This window comes from Oncorhynchus clarkii, chromosome 13 (assembly GCF_045791955.1).
Source record: "Oncorhynchus clarkii lewisi isolate Uvic-CL-2024 chromosome 13, UVic_Ocla_1.0, whole genome shotgun sequence".
In the NCBI taxonomy this organism is placed as follows: domain Eukaryota; kingdom Metazoa; phylum Chordata; class Actinopteri; order Salmoniformes; family Salmonidae; genus Oncorhynchus; species Oncorhynchus clarkii.
Genome location: NC_092159.1, coordinates 32094322 through 32120947, shown reverse-complemented (window position 1 = coordinate 32120947; position 26626 = coordinate 32094322). Strand labels below are relative to the sequence as shown.

The 26626-nt window shown below is 40.5% G+C and overlaps 1 protein-coding gene and 1 pseudogene across 1 annotated transcript; one reads left to right on the top strand and one right to left on the bottom strand.

Annotated features, from left to right (window-relative positions):
• Positions 1–3873, bottom strand: part of LOC139364540 (mitogen-activated protein kinase kinase kinase kinase 3-like) — a 95994-nt pseudogene extending 92121 nt beyond the window's left edge.
• A 4297-nt stretch (positions 3874–8170) lies between these two features.
• Positions 8171–26185, top strand: LOC139364539 (transmembrane protein 178A-like). The gene is made up of 4 exons (XM_071101349.1): positions 8171–9012; positions 20378–20491; positions 22605–22742; positions 23975–26185. Exons 1-4 carry the CDS (start codon positions 8601–8603, stop codon positions 24214–24216), a joined length of 906 nt encoding a protein of 301 aa, XP_070957450.1. The 5' UTR covers positions 8171–8600; the 3' UTR covers positions 24217–26185.
• Positions 26186–26626: the final 441 nt, after the last annotated feature.

The following is a 26626-nucleotide window of genomic DNA, read 5'->3' as shown; positions in this document are numbered from 1 at the left end:
CCTAGAGTCTCAGCTAAAGGCTTACAGAAATCTCTGGAAGATGCTAACATCTCTGTTGACAAGTCTAGAATACATAAAACACTAAACAAGAATGGTGTTCATGGGAGGACACTACGGAAGAAGCCACTGTCCAAAAAAAACATTGCTGCACATCTGAAATTTGCAAAAGAGCATCTGCATGTTCTGCAGTGCTACTGGCAAAATATTCTGTGGACAGATGAAACTACAGTTGAGTTGTTTGGAAGGAACACACAACACTATGTGTGGAGAAAAAAAGGCACATCACACCAACATCAAAACCTCATCCCAACTGAAAAACTAGGGTGGAGAGAGCATCATGGTTTGCTGCCTCTGGGCCTGGACAGCTTGCTATCATCTATAGAAATATTAATTCTCAAGTTTATCAAGACATTTTGCAGGAGAATGTAAGGCTATATGTCAGCCAATTGAAGCTCAACAGAAGTTAGGTGATGCAACAGGACAACAACCCAGAAGACAAAAGTAAATCAACAACAGAATAGCTTGAACAGAAGAAAATGTGCCTTCTGGAGTCCTGACCTCAACCCAATTGAGATGCTGTGGCATGACATCAAGAGAGCAGTTTACACCAGACATCCTAAGAATATTGCTGAACTGAAACAGTTTTGTGAAGAGGAATGGTCCAAAATTCCTCCTGACCATTGTGCAGATCTGATCAACAACTACAGAAAACATTTGGTTGAGGTTATTGCTGCCAAAGGAGGGTCAACCTTTATTAAATCCAAGGGTTTCCAACCTGCACTGTGAATGTTTACACAGTGTGTTCAATAAAGACATGAAAAATTATAATTGTTTGGGTGTTATTAGTTTAAGCAGACTGTTTGTCTATTGTTGTGACTTAGATGAAGATCAGATAAAATGTTATGACCAATTTATGCAGAAATACAGGTCATTCTAAAGGGTTCACATACTTTTTCTTCCCACTGTTCAAGTAAAATGTATTATACTTGGTACATTTTAAGTGAGTAATTCACTACAATTTAAATACTCTGTTTTTGTTGTTGTATTGAGTGTTAATAGTTTTTTGATAACGGAATACAAAATGAGTGTTATTCCTATTGACATGAATGAGGGGTCATACACTACATGACCAGATGTATGTGGACACATGCTCGTCGAAGATCTCATTACAAAATCATGGGCTGCCATAACAGCCTCCATTCTTCTGGGAAGGCTTTCCACTAGATGTTGGAACATTGCTGCAGGGACTTGCTATCATTCAGTCACATGAGCATTAGTGGTCGGGCACTGATGTTCGGTGATAAGGCCTGGCTCACTGTCGGCGTTAAAATTCATCCCAAAGGTGTTCGATGGGGTTGAGGTCAGGGCCCTATGCAGGCCTGTCAAGTTCTCCCACACCAATCTCAACAAACCATTTCTGTATGGACCGCACTTTGTGCACGGGGGCATTGCCATGCTGAAACAGGAAAGGGCCTTCCACAAACTACTGCCACAAAGTTGGAAGCAGAGAATCATCTAGAATGCCATTGTATGCTGTAGCGTTAAAATGTACTTTCACTGGAACTAAGAGGCCTAGCCAAAACCATGAAAAACATGGTTTTGAAGCGTGATTCATCATTCCGTATAACGCATTTCGCAGCTGAGCCATTGTTGCTCCTAGACGTTTCCACATCACAATGACAGAGCTTACAGTTGATCGGGGCAGCTCTAGTAGGGCAGAAATTTGACGAACTGACTTTTGGAAAGGTGGCATCCTATGACGATGTAAGGTCATTCTACTTCCAATGTTTGTCTATGGAGATTGTATGGCTGTGTGCTCGATTTGATACACCGGTCAGCAACGGGTGTGGCTGAACAAGCTAAATCCACTAAATCCATTTGAATGGGTGTCAACATACTTTTGTGTGTGATATAAATAAAATATATATAATTAATGACTTGTAATTGTAATTTGTTCTTTGTTTTTGAGTCATGTCTGTTTGTTTGAAATGTTAGCTTTATCTTAAATTGTCAGTAATCTACAGCAACATTCTAGAACTATATTGGGGTCAAACAGAACATGTGGAGGGGGGGGCGGAGGAGGGAAAGATGGCAGAAGTGGTTGCTGAGGTTGAATCAAGCATCGCAATGAGCAAAGTTGGTGAAGATGAATGTTCTGAATGGACAACAGTAGTATCAAAAACTGGAACAAAAAGGAAATTGTCTAAAATTGGAGTGGAGGATACGTATATGAATGATAACGAATTACTTGTTGTTGGTACGCGTTTGTTGAGTAAGGATGCATATGTGGGAGACCCGTTTGAGGTGTCGAAAATGGTGAGGTATGCACAAGAAAAAGTTGAGTTTGTCAGGAGTGGTCTTATTTTTTTATGAATAAGAGACGTTTTGAACTTCTGAGTAGAGAACCCGTCAAAGGAATCATCTCAGGGGTGACGACGTATGTTCAGGTTGAATACCTGAAGAGAAATCCTGGTGTGGTTGGTGCCCGGCGTCTGACCCATTGGGTGAATGGAAAAAATAAGAAAGTCTGTCGGCCCTGTTGTTTTTTGATAAAGAGCAAATATCTACATGTGAAGCTTGTATATGTAAGATACGCTGTAAGAGTTTTCGTCCGCAAACCATTGCACTGTAAGAATTGTAAAGGATTTGGCCATGTTCAAGTGAGGTGCAGACAGACAGAGTATACCGTGTGTATACTTCTACTGTGTGTAGAAGGACAGTGGTGTTGCAATTGTGGTGGTGATCATGATCCTGAGTTCCCAAATCAAGGTGATTGAGGTAGCAAAGGTTAGAGCGGTCAATCAAATATCCCATGCGGAGGAGATTAAAAGAAGAGAAAACAAGTGATGCTAGCGAAGACATGGTAGTGGACCAACCACAGCCTGTAGTAAATGTTTGCTGCCAGTCAAAAGATACCGTGTGTTAAAAAGGTGAATTTTATGGCATTCATTGCCACAGTTATAAAGTTTACAGCACAAGTCTCAAAGAAGTCTAAGAAACTGGACATTAATTGTGGCTGCAGCAAAACTGTTTTGGGGACTTGTAAGAGGTTCTGGCTCCAGAAGACCCGCCTACCCTCTTTCGCCTTGAGCCTTTGTAGTGATCAGATCTGTTAGATTTTTTTATCAGAAAAGTTGTTTGATTTAGTTTCGTTTATTTTTTATTTATTTTGGGGGGGTGGGTCCTGATTCCATCCCGTACAGTAGGTGGCAGAAAGCACACTACATTGTACGATCGCCAATATACCATAGAAGAAGAAACAGAACATGTAAGGTCCTTTGACTCTAAGGAGTAATGTTAGACTCCTTTAGTCCATTATTGTGCTAGGGATAGCGATGACAAACATTGTAACAGTATCGTTCGTGGAATTTCACAGGGATAAGTATGCGTTTATCACAAGAACCGGTAGAATTCCTTACGTTGGGCTTTGTGAATTGGAACACATCTGTAGCGAGTTGGTAAACATGCTAACAGCCTGGATATAACGTTACTAGTTCAACAACCATTGTTGGCAAGTTATTGCCCGACTGGCTAAACTCCTGAAGGCTACTCCAAGTTCCTAAACTGTAGTCAGGTTACTAATAACAATGTCTTTATTGGTAGCATATCAATGGTTTATCAAAAAAGACGATGTCTAACTAAAATCCCATGTTACCTTGTATACATCTCCGTAGGTCCCGCTCCCAATTCTCTGTATTAGCTCGAAATCCTCTTGCGGATTTCGCCTTGAAAGGTCGAAAGTGGAAGCCATTTTAAGTCCCCGGTTTAGTTATCCAGTCCTTATATTTGTTGGGACATTGACACCACAAATGACGAAAAACATACAATATTTAAAAACACGTCGTCAGAAAAAAAAATCCCTGCCTAATTTCAACATGGCCTTCTCTGCACACTGCGCGTGCGCCGCAGCCAGGCTTGTCCAAGAAGGGAACGCAAGGAATGGGCTGGGTGGGGTCTCCCCTGGACAGAGATCTGATCTGAAACCAGACTAGGAGTGACTGGTTTGGTTTTGTGTAGCCTCCAGAAATGTCTTCGACAAGGGGATCATGAATACCCTACTAATTCTCTACTTAATTACAGCTGGATTATTTCTTCTCATTCTCACAAATATCCAGAGGTGCAATAGAGCAGAATAGCATCGAATTTGAGAATTAGGAAAATGAAGATCATAAACTTGGAAAAACAATGTTATGAGTTTGATTATATCAATCCATAATTATGGTATAATAGATAATATGCTGCATTAGGCAACAATATTGATAGAATGTATTACTTGTCATTAAAACTGGAAAGCACACAAAATAATAACCATACAAACAATCATATTGTGTTAATTTATTATATTGCCTAGAATTACTAAGAATTTGTGCATGTGGAAAGTTTGCAATAAAAAAGTCCTTATTACTGAATGATCGAAAAATGACTAATACAAAGCCAATGCGTTATCACATTTGACCATATCACAAATCACTGTTATTCTTAATTTCCCTTTATGTCCTGCCTTTGTGTAATATCCTCCAGAGAAAAACAGGTGTCACTAGATGGATCTGTCCCTACTCCCTAGGCCTACATTAATCGGAAAATAGAAATGCACAGCACAAAAATATATTAAACGAAGGCAATCACCCACACAATGTGAAAGTAACCTTTTCCAATGCCCTGCAGTGTTATTTTTTATCAAATTACTTCATTTACTGTTGGGCAACACTGAAGCATGCATGAGAGCACCAGATGTACCGGACGACTGTGTGATCGCACTCTCCGTAGCCGATGTGAGTAAGACCTTTAAACAAGTCAACATTCACAAGGACGCAGGGCCAAATGGATTACCAGGATGTGTACTCCGAGCATGCGCTGACCAACTGGCAAGTGTCTTCACTGACATTTTCAACATGTCTTTGACCAAGTCTGTAATACCAATGTCACGTATACACCCTCTCTGGCGCTCGAGGTCACCAGTCTCCTTATTATTACGCACATCTGTCACCACCATTACGGGCACCAGCGCCTCATCAGACTCACCGGGACTCCATCACCTTCCTGATTACCTTCCCTATATCTATCACTCCCTTTGGTTCTTTCCCTAGGCATTATTGACTCTGTTTGTGTTTCATGTCTGTACGCTACTCGTGTTTCTTGTGTTGTTCCATTTTCATTTAATTATTAAATATTCACTCCCTGTACTTGCTTCCTGACTCCTAGTATACACTTTGCAACCAACATGTTTCAAGCAGACCACCATGGTCCCGGTGCCTAAGAACACTAAGGTAACCTGCCTAAATGACGACTGACCCGTAGCACTCATGTCTGTAGCCATGACGTGCTTTGAATGGCTGGCCATGGCTCACATTAACACCATTATCCCAGAAACCCCCATTCACACCTGGACAAAAGGAACACCTATGAGAGAATACTATTAATTGACTACAGCTCAGCGTTCAACACCATAGTGCCCTCAAAGCTCATCACTAAGCTAAGGACTCTGGGACTAAACACTAAACATTCTGCAACTGGATCCTGGACTTCCTGACAGGCCGCTCCCAGGTGGTAAGGGTAGGTAACAACACATCTGACACGCTGATCCTCAATACGGGGGCCCTTCATTGGTGCATGCTCAGTCCCCTCCTACTCCCTGTTCACCCATGACTGCATGGCCAAGCACGATTCCAACACCATCATTAAGTTTGCCAACAGCATAACAGTGGTAGGCCTGATCACCGACAACGATGAGACAGCCCTATAGGGAGGAGGTCAGAGAACTGGCAGTGTGGTGCCAGGACAACAACCTCTCCCTCAACGTGATCAAGACAAAGGAGATGATTGTGGACTACAGGAAAAGGAGGGACGAGCACGCCTCCATTCTCATCGACGGGTCTGTGGTGGAGCAGGTTGAGAGCTTCAAGTTCCTTGGTGTTCACATCACTAACAAACTATCATGGTTAAAACACACCAAGACAGTCGTGAAGAGGGCACGACAACGCCTATTCCCCCTCAGGAGACTGAAAATATTTGGCATGGGGTCCTCAAATCCTCAAAAAGTTCTGCAGCTGCACTATCGAGAGCATCACCGTCTGGTATGGCAACTGTCGGCCTTCGACCGCAAGGCACTACAGAGGGTAGTTGGTACGGCCCAGTACATCACTGGGGCCAAGCTTCCTGCCATCCAGGACCTCTATACGATGCGGTGTCAGACAAAGGCCCTAAAAATTACCAGAGTGCCAAGTCAAGCCATAAGACTCCTGAACAGCTCATCAAATGGCTACCCGGACTATTTGCATTGACTCCCCCATTTCTACGCTGCTGCTACTCTCTTTTTATTATCTATGCATAGTCACTTTACTTCTACCTACATGTACATATTACCTCAATTATCTCAACCTAACCTGTGCCCCCGCACATTGACTCTGTACCGGCACCCCCTGTAAATAGCCTCGTTATTGTTATTTTATTGTTGCTATTTAAATATTTGATATTTTTCTATTTTCTTCTTTTACATTTTTTTTTTAAACTTCTGTTTATTTAGTAAATACTTTTTAAACAATTTGTTACGGCTGTCGTCGGAATGAGACCAAGGTGCAGCGTGGTAGGCGTACATTTTCTTTCATTTTAAATGTTCCACCAAAAACAATAAACAACTCAACGAACGTAAAGTTAGGAGTGCAACATACAAAGACAAGATCCCACAACAGAAGGTGGGAAAAGGGCTGCCTAAGTATGATCCCCAATTAGAGATAACGATAGACAGCTGCCTCTGATTGGAAACCATACTCGGCCAACAAAGAAATATAAACATAGTCACACCCCGACCAACCAAATGGAGAATTTAAAGGATCTCTAAGGTCAGGGCGTGACACAATTATTTTTCTGAATACTGCATTGTTGGTTAAGGGCTTGTAAATAAGCATTTCACTAAGGTTATATTCAATGCATGTAACAAATAAAATGTCATTTGATTTGTAATTTGCACCAGTTTGGTTAACCTAGCAAATGTACCAATTTAATTGCTCAATGTTTTCTCATGTCCACTCCACCAGTACAGATTGCAATCCTTGTCATCCCCATTTACATGTTTATTTATGTAATTTTTGTCATGCCAGGCACACATCCAGGCTCCATTTTAATGGGCCATTATTAGAGCAGGCAAAGGCGCAGATCAAACAAGCCAAGTAAACACCCACAAATCCATTTCACCAATGCTCGTTTGATGGCAATTATTTCATCACTATGAGCTCAATTCAGACTTTGATACTGACACCGAATAGAATTGCAATAGCATGATGCTGAAATGTATATTGATCGTTTGTTTGGGGACAGATAGGGGATTGTTGAAAATCCTGACATTTTGGATATGTCCCCTGAAAGCTTTATATACAGTTCATGAACTCCGTTCATTAGTTCACTTTGATATGTCCATTGTTTGTGTGTGTTTTTTTTGGTTTCACTATCCTTGTGGGGACCAGAAATCCTCACAAGTATAGTAAAACAAGAAAAATTGGGGACTTTTCGACAGTCTTCCCCAAAAATAAAAAGGTTATTTTAGGCTTAGGGGTTAGGTTTAGGGTTACAATTAGGGTTAGGGGGTAGACTAAGGGTTAGGAGTTAGGGTCTGGTTTAGGATTAGGGGTTTGGGTTAAGGTTAGGGTTAGGGTTAGGATTAAGGTTAGGTTAGGGGTTAGTGAAAATATAATTTTGAATGGGAGTCAATTGTTTGGTAGTGCATATGTGGGTGTGTGTGTAAGATATATATAGAGAGAGAGTACTGCAGTAGTGGCTCATATCATTCCTTGAAAGTTTGTGTGACCATTGCGTTCATAAACAGGTGCATCTTCCAACATTGTGTAGCTGGTCCGCACTCGAAAGGAGATTCAAGGTTTCTATTTAGTATTAATTTCATTCAGGGGTAGGTACATAGACAAATGTTTTGGCAAGTTTCGCGTGTGTCATGTATGTGTGTGTATCTGAGAGAGAGTAATTTAAGTTTTACACATTAAAATTGTCAAACTGTAACATGTTACTTGTTGTATTGGGAGTGTTGATGTTTCATCAAAATAAGGACGCAAGGGTTAAGTTACATTTGGAGCCTTGGAGTCATACGAAACCATTATTTTATCTTAAAGACACCCATCTTTATGGCTGACTTTGAAAGAGTAGGACAACCTTGACATTCCCTCACACAAGCTGTGTGTCGCCTCCGGGAGATGGTCATTCCCTCTCCATGTGAATAGGAGGAGCCTTTAGTTTTAGAGGACACGACTTCAAGTCCAGGTGCTGAGGAGAGAGAAAGAGCGAGAGGGGTGGTGTGGTTTATGCAGGTAAACACTAGTAATCTCGACCACAGAGAGGCAAGTGCGGAGTTTAGCCCACACCCAGCACGCTTGCGGACACCGTACCGATCCACCTGTGTTACTGTATCTTCCGTTTCAGCAACCCGCGAGTGGGAAGCAGCCAATGCCAATGCGCTCTCGACTGTGGACCATGCTCGCTGGTCAGAGGATGCGTAAAAATGCTTAGTAACTGGAATAGCAGGTGCTGGAAGAAGGGCGTCCGACTGTCAACACGTCTAAACTGTGCGCATAGCGCCGAGCGCTGATGTTCAAACCATGGAGAAACAAGCTCTTGCAACGGCTCTGAGCTTGTCCATGAGCGTTGTCTCTTTACTCTTGCTGGTCACCGCTATCTTCACCGACCATTGGTACGAGACAGACACCAGAAGGCATAAGGAGAACTGCGACGAGTATGGGTCGGATTCTAACGACCAGAAAAACAGGGAGATGCCAATATACCACTTGCCTCTTGTGGACAGCGGTAACTCCAAACGGAACGTGGCGCTTATGAAGCCGATTCACGTCGGGAGTAGAGAGGAGGAATTGCTTGAGAACTGGAGGGCGATACTGGGGATGGGGATTCTTGAGACGGAATGTGGGCGTCCGTTGTTCTCCACATATTCTGGACTGTGGAGAAAATGCTACTTTCAAGGCATGGACCGAGATATCGATAAACTCATATCAAAGGGTAAGTTTTAATGTGCACACTAAAAAGTGTAAGAAAAGAAAAACAGTTGTGAAATTTGCTGTCAATGATCCGTGACTATTAGGCAAGGACTGTTTTTCATTCCTTTAATCGAGGTAGCTCCATCTGTGGTGATGATTCTGCATACGTGCGTGCATTGCGTCAAAACAAGGTTTATGAGGGCTCATATGCACAAGGGCTCATGATTATACACGCCCAAACTAATTTCCAGGAACATGAATTGCCATTTCAAACTCATTGCAAAGGCTTGCTTTAGTAGGCTATTTTTATTTCTATAATTGTCGAATCATGATGAGGGCGCTGAGAAATTATAGCCTAATGATTTAAGTTATTAGTAGGCTAATTTATGAGGAACATTTTTACATTTATTTCCCTCTCATTTTCCCACAGTGGTAATCGTTGTAGACTGGCCTGGGAAATGTTTGTTTATGTTGTTATCCCAGTTAAATCGTCAATAGAGCCATCGATAGGGCTACAAAAGCCAAAAATGTTGATTGACGACAGAACCCAAAAGGGTTCTTTGGCTGCACCCAAAGGAGAACCCTTTTTGATTCCAAAATGGTTTTACTTGGAAGCAAAAGGGTTCTACCAGGAAGGGACAGATAGCACCTTTTTTACCCACAAAGAAACCCCTTTGAAGCCATTTTTTATTCTACGGCGATGTGTTCAACATGGAACCCTACAGGGTTCTTAAGAATAATCTCTATGGAAAAAAAGGGATCTGAAAGGTTCATTTGATTGAAAGTGTTCTACCTACAACCATAAAGACTTCTCCTTCAGGGAAACGCCAGAATAAACCTTTTCTAAAACTGATACGGTGAATTCATGCCCAATGTGCTGAAGTTCAAGTCCCTACAAAGTCTTTTTAAGGTTGACACTCAAAAGGTCGATCGGTTCCCCACGGTGTCCAGTCCATCAAGATTAATGTCGCCCTGATTAAGCCAGGGGCTAAATGTCACCGAAACCCACTTGCCACCTTGCATTTAAAACAGATAAGGTGTCATGTGAAGGATCTCAAGCTTCAACACCTACCCTTTGATTTCTGTCAATGTTGATTTAATTTGATACCTGTGAAGGATTGTGCCCATATACACTCTTAGAAAAAAGGGTTCCAAAAGTGTTCTTTGCGGAAGGATAGGGTTATACCAAGAACCGTTTTGATCAGAAGAAGGGTTCTTTGTAAGGCGAAGGGTTCTACCTAGAACTATTAACATCCTAAAAACATCCGTTTTTGGAAGAAAGGGTTCTTTGATGATTCTTTGGAAGGCAAGAAGGGTTCGACATAGAACCACATATACAGTGCATTGGGAAAGTATTCAGAGCCCTTGACTTTTTCCATATTTTACGTTACAGCCTTATTCTAAAATTGATGAAATCGTTTTTTCCCTCATCAATCAACACACAATACCCCATAATGACAAAGCAAAGCAGGTTTTTAGACATTTTTGCAAATGTACATTATCACATTTACATAAGTATTCACACCCTTTATTCAGTATTTTGTTGAAGCACCCTTTGGCAGCTATTACAGCCTTGAGTCTCTTGGACTCTTGGATATGACACTACAAGCTTGGCACACCTGTATTTGGGGAGTTTCTCCCATTCTTCTCTGAAGATCCTCTCAATCTCTGTCTGGTTGGATGGGGAGCATCGCTGCACAGCTATTTTCAGGCTGATTAATTAGGGCCGATTTCAGGTTTTCATTACAATCGGTAATCGGCATTTTTGGACACCGATTATGGCCGATTACATTGCACTCCACGAGGAGACTGCGTGGCAGGCTGACTACCTGTTATGCGAGTGCTGCAAGGAGCCAAGGTAAGGTGCTAGCTAGCATTAAACTTATCTTATAAAAAACAATCAATCTTAACATAATCACTAGTTATTAACTACACATGGTTGATGATATTGCTAGTTTATCTAGCTTGTCCTGCGTTGCATATAATCGATGCGGTGCCTGTTAATTTATCATTGAATCACAGCCTACTTCGCCAAACAGGTGATTTAACAAGCGCATTTGCGAAAAAAGCACTGTCATTGCACCCAATGTGTACCTAACCATAAACATCAATGCCTTTCTTAAAATCAATATACAATTATATATTTTTAAACCTGCATATTTAGTTAATATTGCCTGCTAACATGAATTTCTTTTAACAAGGGAAATTGTCTCACTTTTCTTGCGTTCTGTGCAACAGAGTCAGGGTATATGCAGCAGTTTGGGCCGCCTGGCTCGTTGCGAACTGTGTGAAGACCATTTCTTCCTAACAAAGACAGCCAACTTAGCCAAACGGGAGATGATTTAACAAAAGCGCATTGCGAAAAAAGCACAATCGTTGCACAAATGTACCTAACCATAAACATCAATGCCTTTCTTAAAATAAATACACAGAAGTATATATTTTTAAACCTGCATATTTAGTTAAAATAAATTAATGTTAGCAGGCAATATTACCTAGGGAAATTGTGTCACTTCTCTTGCGTTGTAATTTTCCAGAATTTTACATAATTATGACATAACATTGAAGGTTGTGCAATGTTGTGCGATGCCACCCGTTAGATAAAATACGGAACGGTTCCGTATTTCACTGAAAGAATAAACATTTTGTTTTTGAAATGATAGTTTCCGGATTTGACCATATTTATGACCTAAGGCTCGTATTTCTGTGTGTTATTATATCATAATTAAGTCTATGATTTGATAGATCAGTGTGACTGAGCTGCGGTAGGCAGCAGCAGGCTCATAAGCATTCATTCAAACAGCACTTTCCTGAGTTTGCCAGCAGCTTTTCGCAATGCTTCAAGCATTGCGCTGTTTATGGCTTCAAAGCCTATCAACTCCCGAGATTAGGCTGGCAATACTAAAGTACATATTAGAACATCCAATAGTCATAGGTATATGAAATACAAATGGTAAAGAGAGAAATTTTCCTATAATCACTACAACCTAAAACTTCTTACCTGGGAATATTGAAGACTCATGTTAAAAGGAATCACCAGCTTTCATATGTTCTCATGTTCTGAGCAAGGAACTTAAACGTTAGCTTTTTTTGCATGGCAAATATTGCACTTTTACTTTCTTCCAACACTTTGTTTTTGCATTATTTAAACAAAATTGAACATGTTTCATTATTTATTTGAGACTAAATTGTTTTATTGATGTATTATATTAAGTTAAAATAAAAGTGTTCATTGTTCATTCAGTATTGTTGTAATTGTCATTATTACAAATATATATAAAAAAAATCGGCAGATTAATCAGTATCAGTATCCGCATTGAAAAATCATAATCGGTCAACCTCTACTCCAGAGATGTTTTATCGGGTTCAAGTCCAGGCCCTGGCTGGGCCACTCAAGGACATTCAGAGGCTTGTTCCTGAGCCACTCATTCGTTGTCTTGAATGTGTGCTTAGGGTCGTTGTCCTGTTGGAAGGTGAACATTCACCCCAGTCTGAGGTCCTGAGCGCTCTGGAGCAGGTTTTCATCAAGGATCTCTCTGTACTTTGCTTCGTTAATCTTTCCCTCGATCCTGACTAGTCTCCCAGTCTCTGCCACTGAAAAACATCCCCACAGCGTGATGCTGCCACCATCATGCTTCACTGTAGGGAGGGTGCCAGGTTTCCTCCAGATGTGACACTTGGCATTCAGGCCAAAGAGTTCAATCTTGGTTTCATCAGACCAGAGAATCTTGTTTCTCATGGTCTGAGAGTCCTTTAGGTGCCTTTTTGGCAAGCTCCAGGCAGGCTATCATGTGCCTTTTACTGAAGAGTGGCTTCTGTCTGGCCACTCTACCATAAAGGCCTGATTGGTGGAGTGCTGCAGAGATGGTTGTCCTTCTGGAAGGTTCTCCACAGAGGAACTCTGGAGCTGTGTCAGAGTGACCATCGGGTTCTTGGTCACCTCCCTGACCAAGGCCCTTCTCCCCGATTGCTCAGTTTGGCCGGGCAGCCAGCTCTAGGAAGAGTCTTGGTGGTTCCAAATGTACATTTAGGAATGATGGAGGCCAGTAGGTTCTTGGGGGCGTTCAATGCTGCAGAAGTTTTTTGGTACCCTTTCCCAGATCTATGCCTCGACACAATCCAGTCTCGGACATCTACGAACAATTCCTTTGACCTCATGGCTTGTTTTTGTTCTGACACGCACTGTCAACTGTGGTGTGTGCTTTTGTGTGTGTGCTTTTCCAAATCATGTCCAATGAATTGAATTTACCACAGGTGGACTCTAATCAAGTTGTAGAAACATCTCAAGGATTATCAATGGAAACAGGATGCACCTGAGCTAAATTTTGAGTCTCATAGCAAACAGTCGGAATACTTTATTTTTTATTTTTTACAATTTAGCAAAAAAATCCTGTTTTTGCTTTGTCGTTATGGGGTATTGTGTGTAGATTGATAAGGAAAACAATTAATGCAATCCATTTTAGAATACGGCTGTAACATATCAAAATGTGGAAAAAGGGAAGGGGTCTGAATACTTTCCAAATGCACTGTACATTGTATATAATATTTCGCAGCATGCTCTATTGCACGGAGATTTTCAGAATTGCTTGTTTTACTGTAATATCTGTGTTTTTGCATGTACATTGATCGCTTGATAAATATTATGTTACACAGAGATAAATAACATACCATTTTCTAAACTAATCCAATCTCTTAGTAATTTGATTTATTTAACCTATTACTGAGATTGCTGTTTCAATTTAGATGATTGAAGTTGTCTCAGTATTCAATCTTTCCTACCCTGGCAGTCATTCTGTAAGCAAGTTGCAGATGATTAACAATTCCACTTTTTGGATATCCTATCTCTGTCTATCTCTGTCTGGATTCTAATAGGAATTACACATATTACACACAATATTGCCGTAAATAATTTGATTTTAAAAGCTAATAAGCCTAGTGGAACCGTTCATATAGGGTTCTAGGAAGAACCCTCAGAAGATAAAAGGGTTCTCAGTAGAACCATTTATAGATGGTTCTAGGAAGAACCTTTAGATGATAAAATGATTCTTGGTAGAACCCTTCATAGAGGGCTCTAGGCAGAACCTTTCACAAAGAGTTCTCGGTAGAACCATATACAGGGGGTTCTATGAAGAACCCTACATTGAGGGTTCTAAATAGAATTCTATGCAAAGGGTTCTATTCAGCATCAAAAAGGGTTCCCCAGGGGGACAAACCAAATAACCCTGTATGGTTCTACTTAGCACCTATTTTTCTAAGTGTGTAGACTAAGGCTACTCAACCTCATACCAAAGAAGTTGCCTCTTAGACCTTCTTGGACCTAAATAGCAGCATAATGCCTCAATGAGCATCTTATTTACTCAGTGGCTGCATCTCAAATGGCACCTTATTTCCTGTAGTGCACTTATTTTGACCAGGGCTCATAGAGCAATAGTCAAAAGTAGTGCACTATACACTCTTAGAAAAAAAGTGCGATCTAGAACCTAAAAGGGTTCTTCGGCTGTCCCCATAGGAGAAACCTTTGAAGAACCCTTTTTGGTTCCAGGTAGAACCTTTTTGGGTTCCCTTAAAAACCATATCCACAGAGGGTTCTACATAAAACCCAAAAGGGTTCTACCTGGAACCAAAAAGGGGTTTTACCCAGGCTCCCAGTGTCCTGTCTGGAGCGTGAAGTCACGAGCTCTGCTGGTTGGCTACTGCGAAGCAACATAGTGGTGCCAAAAGCCCTAGAAAACCAATGTAAATTACGATCGTCAGAACGGCCCAAAATTTTTTGGGGGGGACAGACGTTTTGGCCTCAACCTAGTTTATTATGGTCAAGTTCGATCCCCACAGTGAATTATTTAAGAGTTTGTTACGAATTGAGATATTTAATTAAATAGTCATCCAGTCTGACTACTACTGTCACGCCCTGACCTTAGAGCTTTTTATGTCTCTATTTTGGTTTGGTCAGGGTGTGATTTGGGTGGGCATTCTATGTTCTTTTTTCTATGTTTTTTTGTATTTCTTTGTTTTGGCCGGGTATGGTTCTCAATCAGGGACAACTGTCTACCATTGTCTCTGATTGGGAACCATACTTAGGTAGCCTCTTTCCACATGGTTTTTGTGGGTAGTTTATTTCTGTTTAGTGTTTTGCACCTTTACAGGACTGTTTCTGTTTCGGTTATTCTCTTTGTTATTTTTACTATAGTGTTCAGTTTCATTAAAAAGCATGAACACTTACCGCGCTGCGCTTTGGTCCGATTCCTCTTCCTCAGATGACAAAAACCGTTACAACTACACAGGACCACGTGCTGACACAGACCAATCATGGGATATGAGGATGCTCCCAGTTGACTCTCTCAGGCAGGATGAAAACGATTACATCGACCATGATCCTTTGCTCGTGACAGCCACTTTCACTATGATCCTTAGTGCCATTCAGACCCATTTAGCAATAGGGCATGCTTAAAATTAACATACTTCTGGCTTCATGTGCCAATCGGGAGTTTTCCATAGGAATACGTGGATGACGTCAGCACTATCACTATCTACTGGAACCAAAAAGGGTGCTCCTATGGGGACAGTCGAATAATACTTTTTTCTAAGAGTGTATAGGGAATAGGGTGCCATTTGGGACACAGTCAGGGATTGCGAGCAGAGCTACTCATATCTATGCAAAGGCACGGCGTGTTGGTTACTGTAAATAAACAAACAACCTCCCGACTCTCTGAGCGTGAGATGCAGATGCTCGGCTCGCAGCCTCACACGCCTCACGTTCACAGTGAGAGATCAAACACATGTGTCAGCTTCAAAGTGCCTGCTCAAATATGCACATGATGATGTTTCATAATTTCTACCAAGTATGAAATGGTAGCGGTTCCCATGCATTATGTAGATGTGGACCACAAGACCTATGATAGAGCTTTTGAATGTGTGTTAAGATTTTGAATAAAAAAATTGTTTTAAAGAGCATCAGGGCTTCATTCGATGGTAAACTGTCTAGATTTTGTCCCACCAATTCAAGTTGTGGGAGCTCAGCTTGAAATAAGGACAGACGTTCTCACCGGCAACGTAGGACTTGTACTCTCGTACAAGAAAGAGACAACATTTTACAGTAGCTCACATACAGAGACACCGTAACAGCAGCAAAGGTAACTTGGTAACACTTTATAGGTTGCCTTTATAAAGTTAATTTTTCTAAATGGCTTATAACAGTTATTTAATCATTTGTAAATGCATCATAAACAAATGTGAAAGGGTACCTTATAAAGTGTTTACTGAGCACTCACTATGTGAACCTGTCTAAATCGGCCCAGTTTGGAAAAATAACAAAGTAAGCAACAGCACAGGCCAAGTTAAATGAATTTGTCCTGCATATAGTTGATTACTATACCAATTAAACTCTACAGAAGACCTAGGCCTACCATTCGTGTAAGGGAAACTGGACACCCCAAGTCATAGGTTGCTTCAAAGCCAAGTAAATGTTAAAGTGTTTACCCTTTTCAAACCAAGTGAGCCATTGCATGGAAATACAAGAGCTCTCTCAAATGTCACAGTTTGAGGCAGTTAATGAGGGTAAAAAATGTTTTGGAGTATTGCAATGGCCCTTTACAATGCGACCTGACACATAAAAATGCCTGGTTTATGACACAAAGGCTTTTGTTAACCATCAGTGACATAAAGCTGTTATGAAATTCAACATTAAATTCAACTTTTATACAGTACATGATTATAAACCATTATAATATGGCATTATGCCATATACAGTACCAGTCAAAAGTTTGAACACGCCTATTCATTCAAGGGTTTTTCTTTATTTTTACTATTTTCTACATTGTAGAATAATATTGAAGACATAAAAACAATGAAATAACACATATGGAATCATGTAAAAAAAAAGTGTTAAACCAAAAAAGTGTTAAACAAATCAAAATATATTTTATATGGATATTCTTCAAAGTAGAAAGTAGAACTCTCTTTTCCTTGATAACAGCTTTTGCACACTCTTGGCATTCTCTCAACCAGCTTCATGAGGAATGGTTTTTCAACAAAATTGAAGGAGTTCCCACATATGCTGAGCACTTGTTGGCTGCTTTTCCTTCACTCTGCGGTCCAGGTCGGGTGATTGTGGAGGCCAGGTCATCTGATGCAGCACTCAATCACTCTCCTTGGTCAAATAGCCCTTACCCAGCCTGGAGGTGTGTTTTGGGTCATTGTTCTGTTGAAAAACAAATGATAGTCCCACTAAGCGCAAGCGAGATGGGATCGTGTATCACTGCAGAATGATGTGGTCACCATGCTGGTTAAGTGTGCCTTGAATTCTAAATAAATCACTAACAGTGTCACCAGCAAAGCACCATCACACCTCTTCCTCCGTGCTTCACGGTGGGAACAACGCATGTGGAGATCATCCATTAATCTACTCTAAATCTCACAAAGACACAGCGGTTGGAACCAAAAATCTCAAATTTGGACTCGTCAGACCAAAGGACAGATTTCCACCAGTCTAATGTCCATTTCTCGTGTTTCTTGGCCCAAGCAAGTCTCTTCTTATTATTGGTGTCCTTTAGTAGTGGTTTCTTTGCAGCAATTCAATCATGAAGGCCTGATTCATGCAGTCTCCTCTGAACAGTTGATGTTGAGATGTGTCTGTTACTTGAACCCCGTGAAGTATTTATTTGGACTGCAATCTGAAGTGCAGTTAACTCTAATGAACTTATCCTCAGCAGCAGAGGTAACTCTGGGTCTTCCAGTCCTGTGGCGGTCCTCATGAGAGCCAGTTTCATCATAGACCTTGATGGTTTTTGCGGCTGCACTTGAAGAAACGTTCAAAGTTTTCGAAATGTTACGTATTGACTGACCTTCATGTCTTAAAGTAATGATGGACTGTGGTTTCTCCTTGCTTATTTGAGCTGTTCTTGCCATAATATGGACTTGGTCTTTTACCAAATAGGGCTATCTTCTGTATACCACCCCTACCTTGTCGCAACACAACTGATTGGCGTAAACGCATTAAGAAGGAAAGAAATTCCACAAATGAACTTTTAACAAGGCACACCAATTTGGTATTTTATTAGGATCCCTATTAGCTGTTGCAAAAGCATCAGCTACTCTACCTGAAGTCCACACAAAACATTTAACATGGCATAATACAGAACATTAACAGACAAGAACAGCTCAAGGACAGAACTACATACATTTAAAACAACGCACACGTAGCCTACATATTAATGCATACACACAAACTATCTAGGTCAAATAGAGGAGAGGGATTGTGCTGTGAGGTGTGGCTTTATCTGTTTTTTAAATCAGGTTTGCTGTTTTTTTGAGCATCAATAGATGGAACGGAGTTCCATGCAATAATGGCTCTATATAATACTGTACGCTTTCTTGAATTTGTTCTGTATTTGGGGACTGTGAAAGACCCCTGGTGGTATGTTTGGTGGGGTAAGTGTGTGTGTCAGAGCTGTGTGTAAGTTGACTATGCAAACAATTTGGGATTTTCAAAACATTAATGTTTCTTATAAAAAGAAGAAGTGATGCAGTCATTCTCTTCTCAACTCTTAGCCAAGAGAGACTGGTATGCATTGTATTATATCAGCCCTTTGATTACAATGAAGAGCAAGACATGCCTCTCTGTTCTGGGCCAGCTGCAGCTTAACTACGTCTTTCCTTGCAGCACACAAATGGACAATAATTATGATTAGACAAAACTAGAGCCTGCAGAACTTGCTTTCTGGAGTGTGGTGTCAAAAAAGCAGAGCATCCCTTTATTACGGACAGACCTCTCTCCATCTTTACAACCATTAAATCTTTATGTTTTGACTATGACAGTTTACAATCTAAGGTAACGCCAAGTAATTTAGTATCCTCAAATTGTTCAACAGCCACACCATTCATTACCAGATTCAGCTGAGGTCTAGAACCTAGGGAATGATGCTCTTAGTTTTAGAGATGTTCTGGACCAGTTTATTACTGGCCACCCATTCCAAAACAGACTGCAACTCTTTGTTAAGGGTTTCAGTGACTTTATTATCTGTGGTTGAATCATCAGCATACATGGACACATATGCTGTGTTTAATGCCAGTGGCAGGTCATTGGTAAAAATAGAAAAGAGTAGAGAGCCTAGAGAGCTGCCCTGCAGTACACCACACTTTACATGTTTGGCATTAGAGGAACTTCCATTAAAGAAAACCCTTTGAGTTCTATTAGATAGAGAGCTCTGAATCCACGATATGGCAGAGGTTGAAAATTCATAACACATGCGTTTTTTCAACAACAGGTTATGGTCAATAATATCAAAGGCTGCACTGAAACTAACAGTACAGCTCCCACTATCTTCTTACTATCAATTTTTTTCAACCAATCAGTCATTTGTGTCAGTGCAGTACATGTTGAGTGCCCATCTCTATAAGCATGCTGAAAGTATGTTGTTAATTTGTTTACAGAGAAATATTTGGTCAAACACAATTTTTTCCAACAGTTTGCTAAGAGCCGGCAGCAAACTTATAGGTCTGCTGTTAGAACCAGTAAAGGCCACTTTACCACTATTGGGTAGCAGAATAACTTTGGCTTCCCTCCAGGCCTGAGGGCAAAGACTTTCCTCTAGGCTCAGACTAAAGATATGACAGATAGGAGTGGTTTTAGAGTCAGCTACCATCCTCAGTAGCTTTCCATCTAAGTTGTCAATGTCGGGAGGTTTGTCATTATTGATCAATAACAATATTTTTTCCACCTCTCCCACACTAACTTTACAGAATTAAAACTTGCAATTATTTTATTCGTTTTTTATGCATGAATACGATGGTTCACTGTTTGTTGAATTGAAATGCATTCCAGGTGACTACCTCATGAAGCTGGTTGAGAGAATGCCAAGAGTGTGCAAAGCTGTTATCAAGGCAAAGGGTGGCTACTTTGAAGAATATAAAATATATGTTTTGGTTACTACATGATTCCATATGTGTTATTTCATATTTTTGATGTCTTCACTATTATTCTACAATGTAGAAAATAGTAAAAAAATAAAATAAAGAAAAACCCTTGAAGTAGGTGTGTCCACACTTTTGACTGGTACTGTATGTTGTCCTAAGAGTTGTGCAAAGCTGGTAGAATATTATTCACAGCTGTAATGGCTGCCACAGGTGCTTCCACCGAGTATTAACTCTGAGGTGTGAAGACACATGCAATCAAGACATCTTATTTTGAATTAAGACATTTTTCTCTAACTTTCTTTCAATTGAAATATGTGGAGTAGGCTGTAGGTAAAAATCCAGTGTAATCCCTTTTTAAATGTAATTATGGTAACCGCAAGTAAAGATATGCAAGTTGGGCAAAGATTGTACGTAACGAAAGTAATGCGTTCTAATGTTAAAACGTAGAGCTTTTTAGTAACCCATTCTCTCCACAGGTATTGCGGACCGATGCACAACTGTCAAGTACCATTTCTCTCAGCCCATTCGGCTTCGAAACATCCCGCTCAACCTGACGAGAACCATTCAGCAAGATGAATGGCATCTCTTACGTAAGTATTGCAGACTGAACGTCCCACAACCACCTGCAATAAACCTCTTGCATGGCTAGCAGTTTTTTATAGAGAGAAATAGTCATCGTGTCTTTATGTAGGATCTAAAGGAGGCTAACTGCACCATGGATCGTTGGCCAAAGCCTATGGGGAAATGTATATTTTTTTTGGAGGGGGGGTTGGATAAATGTTTAAAAAAAATAAGGTCTGTGGTATAAGGCCACAGGCTTATGAGATCTTATGCATTTCGTTCTATGAGATAATCTTCCTCAGCTAATTTTTAAGCATTTATGTAATCAAAACAAGCACACAAAGCACATAAATACTTTATAATTCATAAAGGTCATGCAGTCTTACTGATATTATCTCATAGAACAAAACATATAAGATCACCTAAGCCTGTGTTAACTTCAGATCTTATTTTCAGTGTTTATCCTAAAATCCCACTCCTTCCCCATTCATTTCCCCCATTTCCCCTAACGAACCAGAGGTGGAAAATGCTAGCTCATTTCCGGCTGGGTCTGAGCAAAAAGTATTTTGAACAATGGATAGATAGCCTTGGTGTGATGTGAGAAGTTTGATTCCAGGTGCCCCACAACTGCTCTCTGTTGGTGTCTGCGGTGGGATAGTCTGACGTCTGTCATGAGTAGTGTTATGGTCCTTTAAGATCAGCTTTTCCAGGTAGTTGTTGGTGCAAAAACGTAGCGATCCTAACTTTCATCTTACGGGGCAAATTCTACCACCATCTTTGCTCAAACAATAGCATTGTATCCCTACCCATATTATTTCCATTATTTATTGGGGAATATTTGTACTGTTCTTGCTCTTCTCATCCCTTGTATTGTGTGTTTTTTAAAAATAAATATTTACATGTTTTGTATGTGTGTTTTTTAAATGTTTTTCAATGCTTCATACAGTACTGTAGACTAAAGGTTCTGTCTGTTGTGTCTAGGTTTGATAATGAAATAACAGTGGACGTCCAAATACCAGTGCTCCATATTAATTTGGCTTCATGCTGTGGAACCTTTAGAACCTTCAGACAACCCTAGTGATCTCATCAGACATCCATGATCTGTAATAAGGCTACTACTGTACCCACATGGTGAATATGTTAAGTTAACCTTTCGAAGCTAGTATTCCTACTCCAATGTCCAACCCCTGATGAGTGGATTACTACATGGTTATGGAAAATGTTCACGGGGAGGAAGTAAATGTCAGCTCATACAAGAAAAACATATTAACGCCACACAGTCTATTATTACTGCACAACTAGTCTGAGGAAGAACATTCATCAAAGTCAAAATACGATTGGTTTTCTTTGTCTGCATGCCATCTTTAGACAGTGGTAGCATCCCAAATGGCACCCTATTCCCTATTAAGTGCACTACTTTTGAGTGCACAGTTGTTCCCTATTAAGTGCATACAGTGTTATTTGGGACGCTGACATTGTTTTTCCTGCTCGAGTTTGATCCTGTGTTAGGATACTGCAACTCGATCTGACAAATGTATGAGATGCAGAGTAGGCCTAAACATTTTTGGGGAAAGTATCGGATATGTGATTTATGATCAATGTGCCATAATGTTGTTGCAGTATATCATAAGTTGCAGGAATTGAATATTACCATCAACATATCCCACTATAAAACTGTTGTGTGTTGAGTGACATAATGCTTGCCATAACGTTTACTGAAAACAAGGCACAATGCTGTCATGATGCATTAAGGAAATCATTCAAATTCACCTATTTTTAACAGTCGTGGCTGGCCATTTTATGTTATGACAGGCGTCATGTCATTCTTATGACAGGGTTGTAACAAATGTAGGACAGGGGAGACCAAAAGAAAAGTATTACCTAACAAAAACTTGTGTTTTTTCCCGTGTTTGTTTGGAGACTGTTGAAGGGCAGCACGAGCGGGTTTACCAGGGGGCGGTTGTCATGGAAATGTTGGTGTGTGCATGTGTGCTAATGTTTTCACTCGTGTTTGTGCTCTTGTGTGTGTGTGTGTGTGTACGCTTTGTGTTTGTCTGTGTGTGTGTGCATGTGTGCTTGTGTGTGTGTGTGTGTGTGTGTGCGTGCGTGTGCGTGCTATGTTTATATGTGTGTGTGTCTCAGATTTGCGGCGAATCACGGCGGGGTTCCTGGGGATGGCGGCTGCCGTTTTGCTGTGTGGCAGCATTGTGGCCACAGTGGGCTTCTTTTGGGAGGAGAGCCTCACCCAGCACGTCTCCGGCCTGCTCTTCCTCATGGCAGGTACAACGCCTGCCAACTACCAACACCCTACCTCTCCTGTGTGTGTGTTAGGGCTTTCATTGCCAACGACCTACCTATCCTGTGTGTGTGTGTGTGTGTGTGTGTGTGTGTGTGTGTGTGTGTGTGTGTGTGTGTGTGTGTGTGTGTGTGTGTGTGTGTGTGTGTGTGTGTGTGTGTGTGTGTGTGTGTGTGTGTGTGTGTGTGTGTGTGTGTGTGTGTGTGTGTGTGTGAGAGAGACAGACCGAGAGAGATATAGAGAGTGTGTGGTTCTCTTTCACTTTCATTGTTGGTTTCTTTGTGATGGCAGCTTTCAACTTTTGTCTCTCTCTGCCTCTTTTACTGCAACCTATCTCTATATCTCTAGTTTTCTCCCCCTTTATCTCTCTCTCTGTCACATCTTCTCCTGCTCCTCCCCTCCGGCGTACGACATCGCCAGAATACTAACCACAGGTCCTGGGATTCATCATTACGCACACCTAGCACTCATCATTACGCGCACCTGTTAATCATTATGATTCACACCTGGGCTTCATTACCTTCATAATTTCTTCCCCTTTATATGTCACTCTCTTATGTTTTCTCACCAGTTGGTATTATTCTTGTGTACCAGCGTATAGCCCGATGGAATTGTCTCGTTTCTGGTTTTGTTGTTTTATTAAACTTTTCACCTGCACCTGCTTCCTGACTCACAGTTCCGTTATTACACTCTCTCTCTCGTCCAAATCTTCCTCCAAAGTGTTCATCAAACACATACAGTAAAGGCTCTTTTTTTAGCAGAATTTGTAAATGCCTAATGGATACAGAGGCATTCATAATACCTTACAGACAGGTGTTAATATGCATAATAAAACATGCCACAAGCATTCATAATAGCTCATCGCTACAAACAGGAAACTACTTCTATGGTTGTATGCAAACATTCCTATAACATATTTATAACATTACAATAGGGCGGATAATTTTTAATTTCAGTTGTGTTTTAGATTTCCTTTCAACTTGTGTTTTTTATTTATTTATGTTATACTCATTAATTTCCGTTCCATGTGAACGGCAATCCGGATTGGCACATCCATTTTTTTAACTTTTAAATTAATAATATATATAGCCATTGAAGAATATAACTTAGAAATGCCTCATGATCTTACTTCAACTGTCTAACCTGTCATTTGTTATTTTAATCCTGCATTGTCTCTTTAATAAAAATCTTGGAAGTTACAATTTGTCCCCTCCAGGGATCTTCTGCACCATCTCCTTGTGCACCTACGCCGCCAGCGTCTCCTATGACCTCTCCCGGAACCCACCCTTCATCTACGGACTGCCCGGCGACGTGGACCATGGCTACGGCTGGTCCATTTTCTGCGCCTGGGTCAGCCTGGGACTGACCGTGGCATCAGGCTGCCTCAGCACCACCTACCCCTTCCTCAGCCAAACCAAGGCCCTGCACTCCAAAACCGCACGGGAGTCCTCAGTATGAGCGGTATGAGCAGTGTGAGAGAATTGAGTGGCCCCTGTAGATTCGGGGGGGGGGGGGGATGAATTGTTGGTGTGGACATTTTGTTGCTGACTGAAAACCAATATAAGAGGAGATGCTTTATTTTTATGAAACCAGAGATGACAACATAGTGTTTCAGTGAGATGTGGGAATCTTGTTGCTCTTTTGTGGACTCTCGTCATCCTTTATCGAGGTGTTATGGAAGGTGCAGGTGTTATGATGTGTTATTTATGTGTGTTTGTATGTGCACACAGGCAAACTCACACATACATATGGACCTACACACCCGTACACAAGTACACACACAAATTGTTAGTTCTCTCTCTCTCGCTGTCTCTCTCTCTCTCTCTCTCTCTCCAAGACATGGAGAACAACATGAGAGTGAATAACATGAAACAACGTAAATACCCACACAGGCATACCACACACACATAAAACATGTGTGTATATATTACCATATATATGAAAAGGGCATACTTCTTATTGGTGGTTTGGTAAGATTGAATCAAATGGACATTGTATAAAAATACTAGTATCACTTTGAAAGCAAGAACCCTTTTTTTCAGATGTAAGTGGTATATTTTCAAAACTCTTGAGTACAAAACTCTAAACTGATAACATGTGTAATGCCCCCTATCTTATGTTCAGAACTTTTGACTGTGCATTCATCGGGGTTTCACACATCTTTCACCCCTGAGTCATTAATGCAAAATCAAAGTTTTCCTCAAATACCACAAGCACATTTTTTTTGTCACCAATACATCAGATAATGATAGGCTCACCATATAGTCATTTGAACTACCACTTTCAATTGTTGTTTTTTTCAATCACTTTGGCACAATTTTCAGTATGTAGTATGTGGTAAATTTCGCAACAAGCACAAAAATCAAAACAGATCATCACAATCGCTCATGTTTCAAAACTTTAAGCACATTTTTAATTGACTGAGTACAACAAACAAATTCACAACGTCACTTGTTCACTGCACCAAATCACCTTTTCAATTTAGATAAATATTCAATATATATATATCTGCTTTTCAAAATGCAATATTCACTTTACTTTTGATATTAGTTTCTTGTTATTTGTTAACAATACTATAAACTATCACTTAATCAAACTGCTCAAAATGACTGAACCACAATTATGTACTGCCTAGTTAACATATATAGTTTGATAACTGTTGAACACTGTAAATGTCTACATTTTTACCTAAATGTATCAATTTGACATCAATTTATGCTGGAAGTTTTGAAACATGAGCCATTTTCATTATCTGTTTCGATTTTTGTGTTTGGAGTTGTGTACCACATACTTGTGAAAATTGCACCAAAGTGATTGAAAAAAACTGTAATCCACAGTCTATGAGATCCGATGGATTCGATTGGTAATTTCAGTTGTGGCAATCAAATAGTACAAAGTTTTTGCAAACCCATTAACCAGCCCCTTCCCAAACAGATGAGGCATAATCACTAATAATTTGCCAGACTGTGAGAAGAATGCTGACAATGATAGACAAAGGGTTTGTTGCTTACATAGTTGAGGAAAGTCATTTTTCTCGCCCAACACAAATGGTGCACAATTCTACATTGAAATGTGAAAACAGTGGAAACTGGATGAGATAATGTTGACACCGCTTGAATGGATGTAAGACTTTTGTGTTGAACCATTATCACAGATATTCTGAGCAGCCAACAGTGAGCGGTGGGCTCTGAAAGTTAGTTGCTGCCCCATGGAATGGCCAGCTTTCGCAACAACTATCTGACCTGGAAGACTTGTAGGGACCTTGAATGGCTTGTGGGGACATTAAATGACATGTGTGGACCTTGCAGGTTATGTATGTTCAACTCAGCGTGCTGTTTCAGAAGCAGAGCAGCATTTCTGAAACAGTACAATGAGCTTCAAGTCTTCTCTATGAATTGTAAATAAAATATTATCAACAAGAACGTAACTTAAGAGTTTATGACATGCCTTATGTTGAGCTTTGTCTCTGTGTGTTACCTGTGTTACGAAGGCCTGCATGATGCTGTTATAATGCATTTTCAAGACCCCCTTATAATGTCATATAATCATATCATAATGATCCTTACTAAATGCACCATTTCATATCAGTTGACAAAACATATTTTATTCTTAAGGTATTATAAAGGATCCTTCATACGCTCATGACAAAGTCTTGTCAGTAAATCCATTGTAGCACATCAGAGCATGGTTTCACTACCAGATACCAGAGGTCTTAAGCAGTATTGCCATAATCGTCTTTGTTGGGAGCTGGGAGCGGCGCCTACTGGACAGGTGACTTCAACAGGTCCCTCATACAGTTTAGATCTGCCTGCACTCGAGATCACGATGTGTAAACTACACTCTCTGTCTTACTTGCCACAAACACATT